At 39.4% G+C, this 14,109-nt stretch overlaps 1 protein-coding gene across 20 annotated transcripts in view; it reads right to left on the bottom strand.

Moving 5' to 3' along the window:
• Positions 1-211: 211 nt before the first annotated feature.
• The window catches only part of LOC124147753 (cytosolic carboxypeptidase 2-like), a 98,987-nt gene continuing 85,089 nt past the window's right edge, over positions 212-14,109 (bottom strand). For 11 of the 20 annotated variants that reach the window (XM_048383091.1, XM_046518510.2, XM_046518544.2 and 8 more), the window contains 8 exons: positions 12,016-12,144; positions 11,267-11,326; positions 9,285-9,435; positions 8,638-8,670; positions 7,380-7,497; positions 6,067-6,219; positions 5,174-5,336; positions 212-1,605 (listed from right to left, as the gene is read on the bottom strand). In XM_048383091.1, the coding sequence (XP_048239048.1) occupies positions 1,561-1,605; positions 5,174-5,336; positions 6,067-6,219; positions 7,380-7,497; positions 8,638-8,670; positions 9,285-9,435; positions 11,267-11,326; positions 12,016-12,144 (852 nt within the window). In that variant the 3' untranslated portion in view covers positions 212-1,560. Of the gene's footprint in view, positions 1,606-4,142; positions 4,153-5,173; positions 5,337-6,066; positions 6,220-7,379; positions 7,498-8,637; positions 8,671-9,284; positions 9,436-11,266; positions 11,327-12,015; positions 12,145-14,109 lie in introns of all 20 variants that reach the window. The other 9 variants (XM_046518524.2, XM_048383152.1, XM_046518530.2 and 6 more) reach the window with 9 other exon arrangements.

The raw sequence follows: 14,109 nt of genomic DNA, 5'->3' as shown, positions 1-14,109 counted from the left end.
TCATAAGGCATATATTTCAATTTCTCATTCCTGGTCTATTTGGCAGAGAAGAGTAATATCACCAGAAATGGGCTTCACACATTGTGCCCTTGTGGGAAATCGCACCTGGGCCTATGGTGTGACAAGTGAAGGCTTTAACCACTAGACTACCCCCTCTTGTTTTGAAAGGTAATTGTGTGTAACATGTAAATTGAAAAACAAACACTTTCACTTTGATTAACATTTTATACAATTACACAATATACAATTATATTTACATGAAACACAAAATACAAATAAAACATGGTAAGAAGGTACAGCCATACAAAGCATTTGACAGTATTTTGAAAATAACATAAAAGAAAACTTGCAAAAAGTCATCTCCTTTTGTAGTTCTTTAGCTTTCTTCTACAGAACATGAAACATTGTCCATATTTCACTATCACTAGTGTCAGTATAAACATATATCACAGACAGTCATAGTCATAGCAATAGACAGTGGAGTCCCAGTCGGAGGCAATGATTGGCTCTTGTAGCTGGTGATATCCTCCATATTTCTCTCTTCTTGACTAGGTGGAATATTATCCCTGATTCTTATTTAAAGTGTATTACCCACAAATGCATCAAGAAGCACTGTACCTTAAAACACATACAGGTAATAAAATGTCCAGTGGAACTGTTTTTAAGACACTGGAATTGTCCTTCACTGGTGTATTTGAACCCTGCCTCACTTTGAATATGACCTTGACCCTGCTCATTCATGATGCCTTGGGTCGTCTTGTTTACCTATGGTTCTTTTCATGTTCACAAGTTAAAGGTGAATATAAATTTTGACTGACACATATTGTTCTATAATAGACTGTTTGGTTGATAATTGGGAATTGAGTCTTACAAAAATATATAGTATTTCTTCCCACAGGCACACAAGCATGACAGCCGCATATTGATGTGGAAACACTGATCATAACAAGTATGATAGAGGACATGACTCCAATGCTCAGTACTTTCCTGTTTGTTGCACAGAACACACTGCTGAATATTCAGCTTCAATATCACACATTCATCATGGACGGTGAAATGTGTCAGGTCCAGGCACAATACTGTATAAGACTCGTGCTTGATACAATCTCCATGTTAGTTCAGTCAAGGTGTTACTTGATCTTTCCCTATGAACTGGTCATATCCTTGATTGGGGCTATGGACACTGGAATGTACAGATGAAAATTGTTGCACAACTTCATTATCAAGGCCAGGTAAATTAAGTGATGGCTCTGTCAATGCTCATGAATCGTCTTACATCAGCTCGTCAGTTGGAGAACCATCATACAGGTTTAAATTCAATTTCTGTGCAAAACACATCTTCAGGAGAGTTGTTCGCCCTTGAGAAGACCTTGACCTTGTCAAATTAAGTGATGGCTCTGTCAATGCTCATGAATCATCTTACATCAGCTAGTCAGTTGGAGAACCATCATACAGGTTTTAAATTCAATTTCTGTGCAAAACACATCTTCAGGAGAGTTGTTCGCCCTTAAGAAGACCTTGACCTTGACCTTGTCTTGACCATCACACTGACAGTGACCTTCAGTTGAAGCCTTGATGGACACCATTAGGTCGCAGACTCCTCAGCTGAGGACAAAATATAATTTGTTGGTTCAAATAGAAAAGGAAATAACATAAGACTTCATGAATATTTCTAAACAAAGTTCTCACAAATCTCTGATGCAGTTATTATTGTAAGGCCTAAAAGATGAACAGTAAGTTTTTGGTTCCCGTTACCTGCTGACAAAAAACATGGTAAGTATGTAAAAAGAGTATGCAGAGCTCCAGATAAGCTGCGTATCTGTGTAAAATACGCATCAGAAATGCAGAAATATGCAGTAAAATAAAATCCAAGCGTATCAAATACGCAACGAACATTACAGATATGCTACAAAAATAAGAATTACTGATAGAATTACTGATACCCAATGATTTTAAAATGCATGGGTAAAATACCCACAACACCGAAAGCTTATCTGGAGCTCTGGTATGTCTTGAATTTAAAATGAGAACAGGATTCGTACAAATAGATGAAACATTCTGAACATGGTCAAAGTGCAATAAATAGGTTTGGGTTAGCAGATGTCAGAGATCCAGAGCCAAGAAAAGTTAACTTTTAGACCAATTTAAAGTTATTACTACTATACTTGAAGCATTAAACGACCATACTTAAAGCATTAAACGACCATACTTAAAGCATTAAACAACCATACTTGATGCATTCAACTGCCATACTTGATGCATTCAACAACCATACTTGAAGCATTCAACTACCATACTTGATGCATTCAACAACCATACTTGAAGCATTCAACTACCATACTTTATTCATTCAACAACCATACTTGAAGCATTCAACAACCATACTTGAAGCATTAAACGACCATACTTAAAGCATTAAACAACCATACTTAAAGCATTAAACGACCATAATTGATGCATTCAACTGCCATACTTGATGCATTCAACAACCATACTTGAAGCATTCAACTACCATACTTTATTCATTCAACAACCATACTTGAAGCATTCAACAACCATACTTGAAGCATTAAACGACCATACTTAAAGCATTAAACAACCATACTTAAAGCATTAAACGACCATAATTGATGCATTCAACTGCCATACTTGATGCATTCAACAACCATACTTGAAACATTCAACTACCATACTTGATGCATTCAACAACCATACTTGAAGCATTTAACTACCATACTTGATTCATTCAACAACCATACTTGAAGCATTCAACTACCATACTTGATTCATTCAACAACCATACTTGAAGCATTCAACTACCATACTTGATGTATTCAACAACCATACTTGAAGCATTCAACTACCATCCTTGATGCATTCAACAACCATACTTGAAGTATTCAACTACCATACTTGATGCATTGAGCACCCAGGGTGCAAAAACATTTCCAAGGTGTGGGTGGTGTTATTGACCACATTCTCAACTTGGTTTTAGCTTATGATGCTGAATGTTTTCATAATAAAGGACGTTGTTTAAGCCCGGCCCTTAATGAGGCATTTAGAAGCTGGACATACATACAACAAGGAATACTATGAGTGAGTGAGTATTTACGCTGCTGTTAGCAATATTTTAGCAATATCATGGGGGGGAAGAGATACCAGAAATGGACTAAAGACACTGAACCCTTGTGGGGCATCAAATCCTGGGTCTTCAGGACGAGCAAATTCTTTAACCACAATCCCACTGCCCCAGGAATATAAGTTTTATTTATATTTTGTATAAACACAACAGTTGAGGGCTACTTCTTGAAAGATGATGAAGGGGCAGGAAGTAGTTCTTAATCTTTGTGTAAATACAAAAAAGAAATGGTTCTCCATAATATTCCTTGCCTTAGGGACGTTATCAAATACAGGTTATTACATGCTACATTCTTTTCAAACGTAAACTGTGATACGTGAAGATGTCATGCAAAACAAATGCCACAAACCCAAATGGGCACAGTGATGGATAGCATATCCATCGTCCATTAACACAGAAACCAGGACTCCTGGTGCACATGCCAAAATAAGATGAGAACAGAACAGGTGTCAACAGTCTGTGCAGAACATGAGGTTAACGCTGCTTTGAGGTGAGGTGAAATGGGGTTTAGTGTCACTTTCAAGACTACTGCACTTATACAGCGATGTGCCTGTTTGTACTTGTGTGGACTGATGTCATAACTGTGCTAGCCCACTGAGATACCATGCAGCAGTTAAACATGGCTCCCTCACTCAGACACAGTATTTTGAGGGGGCACGGGTGGCCCAGTCGTCTAAGGGACCGCGATTCGGTGTGAAGAGTTGCGTCCCTTGGGCACACCAGAAACCTATGATTGTGGGTTCGCACCCCGGTTAACAACAAGTACCATCTTTCACTCTCCAGGCTGCTTTGAATGTTTCGGTCATGTCCCAGCACACTGACTAACGTGGGAAGCAGCTCGTCCTCCACTTATATGAAACCAACAACCACATGTATGGAAGCTGACCTTACCACAATAAGCGAGTTTCTACTACATCTATGACGCAGACATAACATGGTGTGACGTATCCAAAACCAACGTGCACCAACACAAAACCCTGGAGTGATACACAGTCATACTCACATCAGTTAAACTGTTGAAACAATAACATTGTGTCACATTATTCTTGGTATCAGGCTCATTTATCTTGTTTGTTTGTTGTTTAACGCCGCACTAAGCAATATTCCAGCTATATGATGGCGGTCTGTATATAATCGAGTCTGAACCAGACAATCCAGTGGTTGACATCATGAGCATCAATCTATGCAATTTGGATATGCTTACAAGTCAGCACGCCAGACCACCCGATACTGGTGGTTGCTTCTCTTGACAAGCTTGGATTGCTGAGAAACAATTCTAACCCGAATTTTTACAGGGTGATATATCATGAAGGACTATCATAAAAGATGAATGCCTTAAAGGTGAGGTGAAATGGGTTTAACATCATATCCAAGATTATTGCACATTTACAGCGACATGCATGCATGAATGTGTGTGTGAGTGTGTGGCTGGTTGTACTAGTCCAGACTAATGCCGATTTTATAGTACCAGCCCACTGAGATACCTTTCCGCAGTTGAACATGAATACTCCACTCAGACACAGTATACTGACTAAGCTGACCAGTCTTTGTTTTAACCCCTTAATGCCGAACACCAGGCAGGTTAACAAGTACCATATTTTAACGTCTTTTGGTATGATGCAGCCGGGGATCGAACACTCAACCTTCCACTCTCTAGGCAGACGCTCTACCACTAGACCATGGAGGTGGTCGTACATGCCTTAAAGAAAGGCACATTTGAACATCACCTCAAAACATGTATATGACTTTTATATTTTGGAAACAAAAGTTACTAATTTACAGAATATATGTACATCGATGTGGATAAAGTGAGTGAGCTTAAGTCAGCAATATTCCAGCAAAATCATTTCTCATTATATTGGAGTGAGTTCTTACATTAGTGACACAACTCATTATGGAGAGCTGACACCGAAGAGGACTTCTGCAAAAAACATCTGAAGGTTTTATAGTGTCACCATATAAGTCAGCTCTTATGATAAGCTTCAGTCACTGAGGACATAATCTGCCCTGGAATCCCCACATGGGGATACCCACCAATGGTCCAGACGAGCGAGTGATGCGGGCCCGGTCATCTAGTTTCTGGTTGGTCAATTCTGTCGTTACAGATGACCGTCTTGGTGGTATAATTCCAGATGCAATCAATGGAGGTGTGGAGGACACCATATGTCGATTCACCGACTTTAAAACTGGACCCGTCCTGAAACAATGATAGGAACTGATGCTGCTTACATGGGAAGAAGGAAGCTGTCAAATCATTTTAGTAAATTACAACAACAACAAAAAATTTTAAAGTAATTAGATAAAGCAATGCCCTTGGATAAATAGGTTCATTTCCTTCTGATAGTGAAGGAGCAATTATAACTGATATAAAAGTTGTTCATTTTGCCTGTAAGTTTTCCATAATTGGAATACATCTTAGCTGTATTAACAATTACTGACTAAAAAATTGTGTAACTTTGTAAAACATTTTGAATCATATAATATTTCGGATTTATGTATTGTCGACTTTTTTAAAGACACTTTCTGCTCGAAGAGGTTGCTCCATGAATTACTCATAACATCCTAAATTTTATACAAAAATTATAAAGTTGGCACCTGAAGAAAACCTATAAGAAAGCCAAACTTGTGTACACCTCTCACATCATACTTGACTTCCTCTTGCAGTGTATTAAAGGGTAACAAGACATGCAAGAAAGGTGGACTTGTCTCAGACGTTTGGCTCCTTTGTCCACTCAGTGTAAAACGGAAATGTTGGTTATATATCAGTAAAGAAAATAGTTTGAACTCAATTATCATTTAATGATGACCAAAAATCCCCTACCTCCTAACTGCTGACACATCCCTGTAAAAGACCAATCTAACTATTAAGGGCATCCCAGCCAAACTGCCAGAGACAAGTCCCCCTTTAAGTGTGGGTGCCAGTGTACCTGACAGGCTTTCTGAACACGGGTGGAGGGAGGGGAAATGTGAGGGGGGGAGACACGTGGTCAAGCTGGTAGGGGTTGCGGCGTGACGACACAGGGAAGGTACGAATAGGAGTCGCAACATCGCCTGCTTCTGAGTCACTGGCATCGGAGGAGCTACAAGGGAAGGTTAGTGTTTCATCAACCAGTCACCATTTAGTGTCAACTAGCATGCATGATTAGAAAACACATTCAAAATGTCACTTTCATGATCTGGTAAGTGATGCTTTGATTGGTTGGATGAAAGGTCGTTCTGACGTGACCCGTAATGGGATGTCCTCAGATCTTTGTTTAGCGATAGTGAGAACTAAGATCTGATTTTAATGAGATTGTTGTAACCATCTGATCCTCATTCCGGTTGCTTATTAAGACAATCACTCTGTCTTCCCTGAATTCCATGTGCTGACACACATGAGAAACAAAACTGTTGTCATGGTTATGACAATACATATTCCATCAAGCATGCTATATTGAGTTTACAAACATGCAGAAACAACGAAACCAATACACACAACAAATAGGAGATCTAGCTAATACTGGTACATAATAAATAGTACTTCACTGGAGCTCACCTTGTCAAATAGTAAATGTCATAATCTTTTGCCTCTTACACCAATGAAATCTGTTTAGTTGGATAATCAAGACTGGTTATTCTCTGGCATTTAATTAACATGTCAACAAAGAAAACCACTTCAGATCGTTACTTTTAGCATCAACATTGTAACAGTTTCTGTATAAAGTTAGACTGATGGGGAAATGGACGTTTGATGAATGCCAAATTTCACCTTGGTGGCCATATTGAAAAATCAGATCAGAATTATTGAACTCATTTTTTGGACAGGCTTAACAGGTTTCGGCATCATTGCTCCACTGTGAAACGTTCACATTCACTACTACCAGATGCCAGACAAGTAGGCCAAGACATACGACCACGTAACCATTTGATCAGGTGAGCTACAATATCATGGTTCTCAAGTGCTGCCTATATCACTGCAGGACACACCCAGACAGTACTGTGTCTTTCTGCTTTAAGTTCCCTTAACCAATATTTTACAGCCACTTCACGAGAACCAAGTTTAATTTCTGTTAAATTTATTATGTTCATATTGAGATATGTTAACACAAGATGATCTGTCCACAACATTACATGCAAGTAAATAACCCTTGGGTAATTATGATTATGATATTTTTAAACATGCAAATTTTAGTATCTGTGGTGCAGTTTGTGAATTCATGCATGTGTGTTGGTCACAGGTAATTAGCATATGTGAGATTACCTCATGTCCTTGGGTCCATTAATGAGGTGACCACTGGAGAGGCCATTGGTCAGTGAGGTGGACGGAAGGATGAAGCCATTGGCACTGTGTACGCCTGGACACAGATCTCGGAAGTTGTCTGTGGAAACATTCACTTCTTCAGATAACATGAGAATAGAAATGGTGGATTTTGTACCTAATTTAGGCCAAGATGGAAACAAATATATAAATAGAAAGGGTATTTCATAATTACTTCTGAATATTTTGCCATATGTACCTTGATCGTTAAGTCGGCCTCACCCGTGATGCAGCTGGAATATCATATTCACATGGGGGTAGAGTTTGGTGTACGTCACCACACATGACATAGCACGTTGTTTATGGAGGAGAATTCAGTCCACACAAACACATAAAACTCTTTCATACAATTATTGGATGACTTTGATACCTGATTTTTAAACTATTTTTACATATTCCCAGAATCCTTATACAAACAAGCACTACTTCTATAGTTTCTGGAAAGCAAACGCAAAGCATAATTTCACATACACAACATAAAAACACCTCTAGATATATGTATAAATAACTAGGGATAGGTATTGGAGGTTTAGGGTGTATTACAATATTTTACAATGCAACAGGCCCTATTGCTATACATATCACAATATATTGTGTAATTCTAAATTTGTATTCAGAAGCAATTTAAAACACCAGTGTATGAATTGAAGATTGCTCCAGGTATTTGGCAATTGTATAAATAAATTCCCAAGGATGCACGCAAGTGTAAATACATGATAGAAATGGCTATTTGAAATCATCCGATAAATCTAGCATTAAAAAAGCAATATTGTGATATGGAAGGAATAACCCTCAATTTACTGATATACCGGTAATACTACGCATCCTTAAAAGCAACACTTAACACCAACATAAACTTACTTAATTTCATTATTCACCAACATCTTAATGTTTCATTCTATACCCTCAACAGAAGCACATAAAACAAACAAATACATGAAAGCAATAAATGTGTATACCACTCAAAAGAAGTTAAAGAACGCTCGATTTCTTCATATGACTACAGTTAATCTGTCATGGCATAACTGATCATCTACAGTCTTATGAAGAAATTGGGTGTTCTTTAACTTCTTTTTTTACACTGAGCAGTATCTATGGTGCAGGTAATTTTGAGTCTGCTTGCAACAACTAAATCTACCCAGCATGAAATCTTCAGCCTATCTAGCCAAGTGTACCAAGCACGAGTGTGTCGTCAACTCACAGAAAGATGCCACATTCACGGGGGGCTTATTGTCTGTGTGAACAAGTTGCTCATGTTGACGTACAGTTCCAAACATAACCCAGATTAATGCATTTGTTAAACATCAAACATATTCTAGACTCATTATAATATTATCATTTCAAGAACCAATAACAACAATATAAGACTGTGGTAATAAGAAATTAATGATAGAGCAGGTTATATTTTCATAAATTTGATACCATATTTGCCATATCAGGCGCCCTCTCACAAGTTTTAGACGAATCTGTAAGTTATCTTTACAAGCACCCTGTACAAAGCCTGGACATTTACATGATAGTTTTAGTTTCATCAGAGTTTGAACTATGTTTGTTCACTACCCTTCGATCTCAGACAAGCTTAACTCGTGTCAAAATTTACTAAGTGCCCAGTTTCTTACACAGAAGTAGGAAATGTGTCTTCTCCATATTAGGATTACACCTGCAGATGTTAATCATTTCATGACAAAAAGGGCCTGCTTTTTAAACACAAGCACATTTATTATTTCTGTGACCATTCCTGCTCCATCACATGATGATTTTCACACTGACACGGTGGTCATGTATGGCGTAAGTTAGTACCTATACAATGTAGCAACAATGAATTGACTTGTTGCAGTCTACACTTACCAGCATGAGTATACCCTGTTCGGACGTTGAAGCCAACAAGTGCCTGGGAGATGTTGGAGGTTCCCTCGTTGAGTGCCACCTGCAGGCGATGATGTATATCATCAGGGGAGGTAAGCGGAGGCTGCCCAGGTGAACTACTACCATCTATGAACTGCAGGAGGGAAGCAAAGTCAGCAAGCAAGGTCGGCAAGCAAGGTCAACAAGCATAGTAGGTAGCAGAAAGGTTGAGAGAAGCATAGATAGAGATGTGCTCCTGAGAGGCAAGGTGCAGGTGCATCGATCTTCCCAAGGCAAGGGAGTTAACCGACTCTAAAAGTCCAGTTTCCACCCTTGCTGAACAAGGCTGGAATTTCTGGGCTCGATCATGGCACCACCAGTGGCTATTAGGAGTGCATCAAATCATGTGAGCACCTTGATTAAAAATGTGACAAGATTTGGAAAATATGTGTCATCGCCCAGTTGATGGAACACATCTTTTACAAATCCTGCAGTCGAGCGAAATCTGCACGTTGAAATCCATGTTGTTTATGAACTGGATGTCGATTTTGTTAAGCGATTTTAATTGGACTATGCATAGACTTGTTAGTCCAGCCAAAACTTAACTCCACAATTGCAGCCTAGTTAGACAAGGGTGGAAACTGGACTTTTACAGTCAGTTAACTCCTTTGCCTCGGGAAGATGGGCGAAGTGTGGTAAAATTAGGTTTAAGGTCACGTTCAAGAATATTTCACATATGTAGCAACATGCATCAGCTGGAGTGTGTGGCTGATTGTACAGGTCTGGACTTGGCCGGACTTATCGTGATAGCCCATTGCAATAACATGCCGCAGTCGAACATTGATTCCCACTCAGACACAGTATACCGAAGCTGACCAGTACTTTCTCTTAGTACACCAAAATGTCGAGTGCCAGTCAGGGTGACAGCAAGTAGCATCTTTTAATGTCTTTTGGTATGACGCAACCAGGGGGTTGAAACATCAACCTTCTGCTTTCTGGGCAGACACTCTATTCACTACACCATGGAGACGGTGCTCCAGAGAGGACAGTCTGTCCACATGCAGCATGTACTGTGTTCCCATCACCGGCAGTCCATGGACCTTCTCTCACCTCATTGTTCTTCGTTATTTCAAGGAGATGGCAACTTATGTCACACATTCAGATATTCATGCTTATCAGGGTGCAGGAACAAAACAAATGCTCCCTTGTTCTTGGGAACAGTGAGTGAGTGAGTATGGTTTTATGCCGCTTTTAGCAATATTTCAGCAATATCCCTGCTGGGGACACCAGATATGGGCTTTACCCATTTTACCAATGTGGGGAATCGAACCCAGGTATTCGGCGCATTGAGCAAAGGCCTTAACCACTAGGCTACCCCATCCCCCCTTTTGAAACAGTAAGTAGATAGTGATTAATTATGTATTCTGACAGAAAAACTGTATGTAGATATTTCAGTTTCTAGAGATTCTAACTTGTCCTCAGACAACTTTACCAGTTCAACAGTACATTCAGGATAGACTGAGTCACACATGCTATATCTGTTGTGTGTCAATGCATCATTTTAGTACTAATCTATGTTGTAGAATCTGAACTATACTACTCAAAAGTTACCAAAGAATTGGGTGTTCACTAACTTTTTTAAGTAGTATATAACAGGTGAGCAGTGAAGCCAAGATGGAGGCCAGAGGATCGGAAGATCTAAGAACTATGTCAATAATACTGAAGCACAGACACTACTGCAGATCTACACAGTGTGCTGCTTCATCCCACGAAGCAGGACACAGTCAGAGGTACACAACTAACAAGGAAAGGGTCAGCATTGACGCCATTGCTTAGATCAACTGAAACAATGTTGAGTTCATACTGGACTACTTGTTAAGAATGGTAACTTTGGCATTTTGGCATTTTGGTAATTGTGCAAGAAATGTAGAAGTAATGACCCATATTACAAATATGATTGATCTATCTCTTTTTCACCAACTCACGAAAAAACTGAGATCCTTTTGTCTATCTTCCTCTGTTTTCTTCTTGATTTCTGCCATTCTCTGGAACATAATAGCAGAATACAATTAAAAACATATGAGTCAGAAATATCAGTAATGTTATAAACTATTTCAGGTCATTACATAGACGGACAAAGTCCATCAAATCTTTTATTACATGATAAATTTATGGGTTTTTTATTTAAAATAAACAGTTTTAATGCTATTTTGGTGTTGAATACAGTTGGCCAGTCACTTCCCTAGTTTTATCATCTAGTCTAGTATAGATTACACTGAATGCAGATATTCTGCAGTCATTACACGTGTCACAATGATTGATTCTTTGACCACAACTGCATATATACAGCTGCAACAATGACATCCTATCTAGTGCTTTATTCACTGTACCTCAGCTCACTCATATATTTCTTGGACCTGGACTGCAGGTAACTCCTATATAACAATGACATCCCATCCATTGCCTTATTCACTGTACCTCAGCTCACTCACATATTTCTTGGACCTGCACTGCAGGTAACTCCTATATAACAATGACATCCCATCCATTGCCTTATTCACTGTACCTCAGCTCACTCACATATTTCTTGGACCTGCACTGCAGGTAACTCCTATATAACAATGACATCCCATCCAGTGCCTTATTCACTGTACTTCAGCTCAATCATATATTTCTTGGACCTGCACTGCAGGTAACTATATAATAATGGTATCCTTTCCAGTATTCACTTTACCTTAGCCTGCCTCTCAATGCTCCTCTCCTCTGTGAAGCATGGCACTCCGCCATTGCTGCGCCCCTCGTACTTGCTGATGTAGTGGGGGCGGGTGGCCATCCTCATGTACTTGTCCAGGGCAGCGTTCGCCTGTAATCACAGCTTCTGTGTCAGGCGTTTTACACTTTCATTTGAATTTCACATCATCCAAACACACTGAAATCACTTTGCACTTTGGACATTTGTGACACATCTTAAAATTTTATGATTGTCAATCTTACAAGATCATGATTGATGAAGCACTTGAAACATATATACTAAAGGCAGAATTATTAAATATACAAAAAAAGAAATCAACATACAAGATACTACACAGAAACAACATGCGTGATATTTTGAAGGAATGATGATTTTCTTATGAATGTGAGCCCTCCCCCCATCCCCCCTCCTCCCACCCAATTTAAAAAAACCACAACCAAACATGAACAACAATCAGTTATGTAAGGAAGCAACAGTGATACATACAAGGAAGGTTGGGTCAGAGTGAAGCCATGCACACCATGCTATTAGATTCGGCAATTTGTGGCATTTTTTGTGAAAAAGGAATATTACCATACCAGCACACATCAGGGTCCATATGACTGACTATAGAAATATATATCTTTAACCCAACACACACATACAAACAGCAGAATCTTCCTGGTTCTAGAACTGGATAACTGGGATCCTGGAGGAGACACAGGAAGGTTATGCTACTGCTGTCCTGTAACTAGGGAACAGGTTATACTCAGACCACTATGATGGTACTGACATCAGGAACACAAGAAAGATGGATAACTGGGATCCTGGAGGAGACACAAGAAGGTTATGCTACTGCTGTCCTGTAACTAGGGAACAGGTTATACTCAGACCACTATGATGGTACTGACATCAGGAACACAAGAAAGATGGATAACTGGGATCCTGGAGGAGACACAAGAAGGGTATGCTACTGTTGTCCTGTAACTAAGGAACAGGTTACACTCAGACCACTATGATGGTACTGACATCAGGAACACAAGAAAGATGGATAACTGGGATCCTGGAGGAGACACAAGAAGGTTATGCTACTGCTGTCCTGTATCTAGGGAACAGATGTACACTCAGATCAATATGATGGGTGTTGACATCAGGGACACAAGCAAACTGGGTCACATTTTTTCTGTTGAGGTTCGTGGGGGAGTGAAAACAACATCATGATGCTTGAAACATACAAACACATTCTAAGTGTGTACCTTCTCCAGGAGACAGGCCAGAAGCAGGAACAGTGTAGGGATCCAGAAAGCATATTGGGTTCATATGTAGGCATATTGTTCAGAAAGGACAAGGGCACGTCCATAACTCAGAATCAGATCTACTGCAGTCCCCATAATATTGTCTCCTTTGCCATCAACTCTGGCGTGCTCTTGGCGACCTCTACCATGCAGGGATCTGCCATCCTTGCTGTGACTTTGTCACATCTTCTTTAGACTATGGAAGGTCTTGGTCAAGATATTTCAAGTTTCAAGGAATTTGCTCAGCTTAATCTTCATTATCTGAAATTGTTTAGTAATCTTTCCAGCATACAGCATGCAAGACGACTATACTGTATCCTTGCTGACGGTGTTCTACCACCATTACCATCATTAGCAATCACTTCTGACCAAGTTTTAGCAACCATAATGAGCTATAAGGGTTGATCGCCGACATGAGAAAGAAAAGTAATAATCTAATGTACCATGAAATGTACACCGTGCACTGCTTGAAGTCGGATCATGTTTGTCCAGAAGTGTAATAAAGGCTTTCCATTCTCATGATGAAACATTCGCTAGCACTTCATATTCATTCCTCAGATCTTCTCATACAGACATTTCTTAAACTTTCCTTGATTAAATAAATGATCAGCATAAATATAATGGAACATCACAGAAAATGAGAGAAGTTTCACGATTTTTGTCCAGCAGACACAAGACACCATTCAATAATTTATCTTCACTGAAAGAAACTCTTGCATTTATTCATTGTCAGTCCTTTTGCAGTTTTAATCAGATTGTGGACTGTGTGTCCCCTCCTCGTCCTACTGGACATCTGGGTAGA

Source organism: Haliotis rufescens, unplaced genomic scaffold (assembly GCF_023055435.1).
Source record: "Haliotis rufescens isolate VD_foot unplaced genomic scaffold, xgHalRufe1.0.p SCAF_1, whole genome shotgun sequence".
Lineage (NCBI taxonomy): Eukaryota > Metazoa > Mollusca > Gastropoda > Lepetellida > Haliotidae > Haliotis > Haliotis rufescens.
Note: the sequence above shows the minus strand (reverse complement) of the source record. Positions and strands in the feature narration are given on the sequence as shown.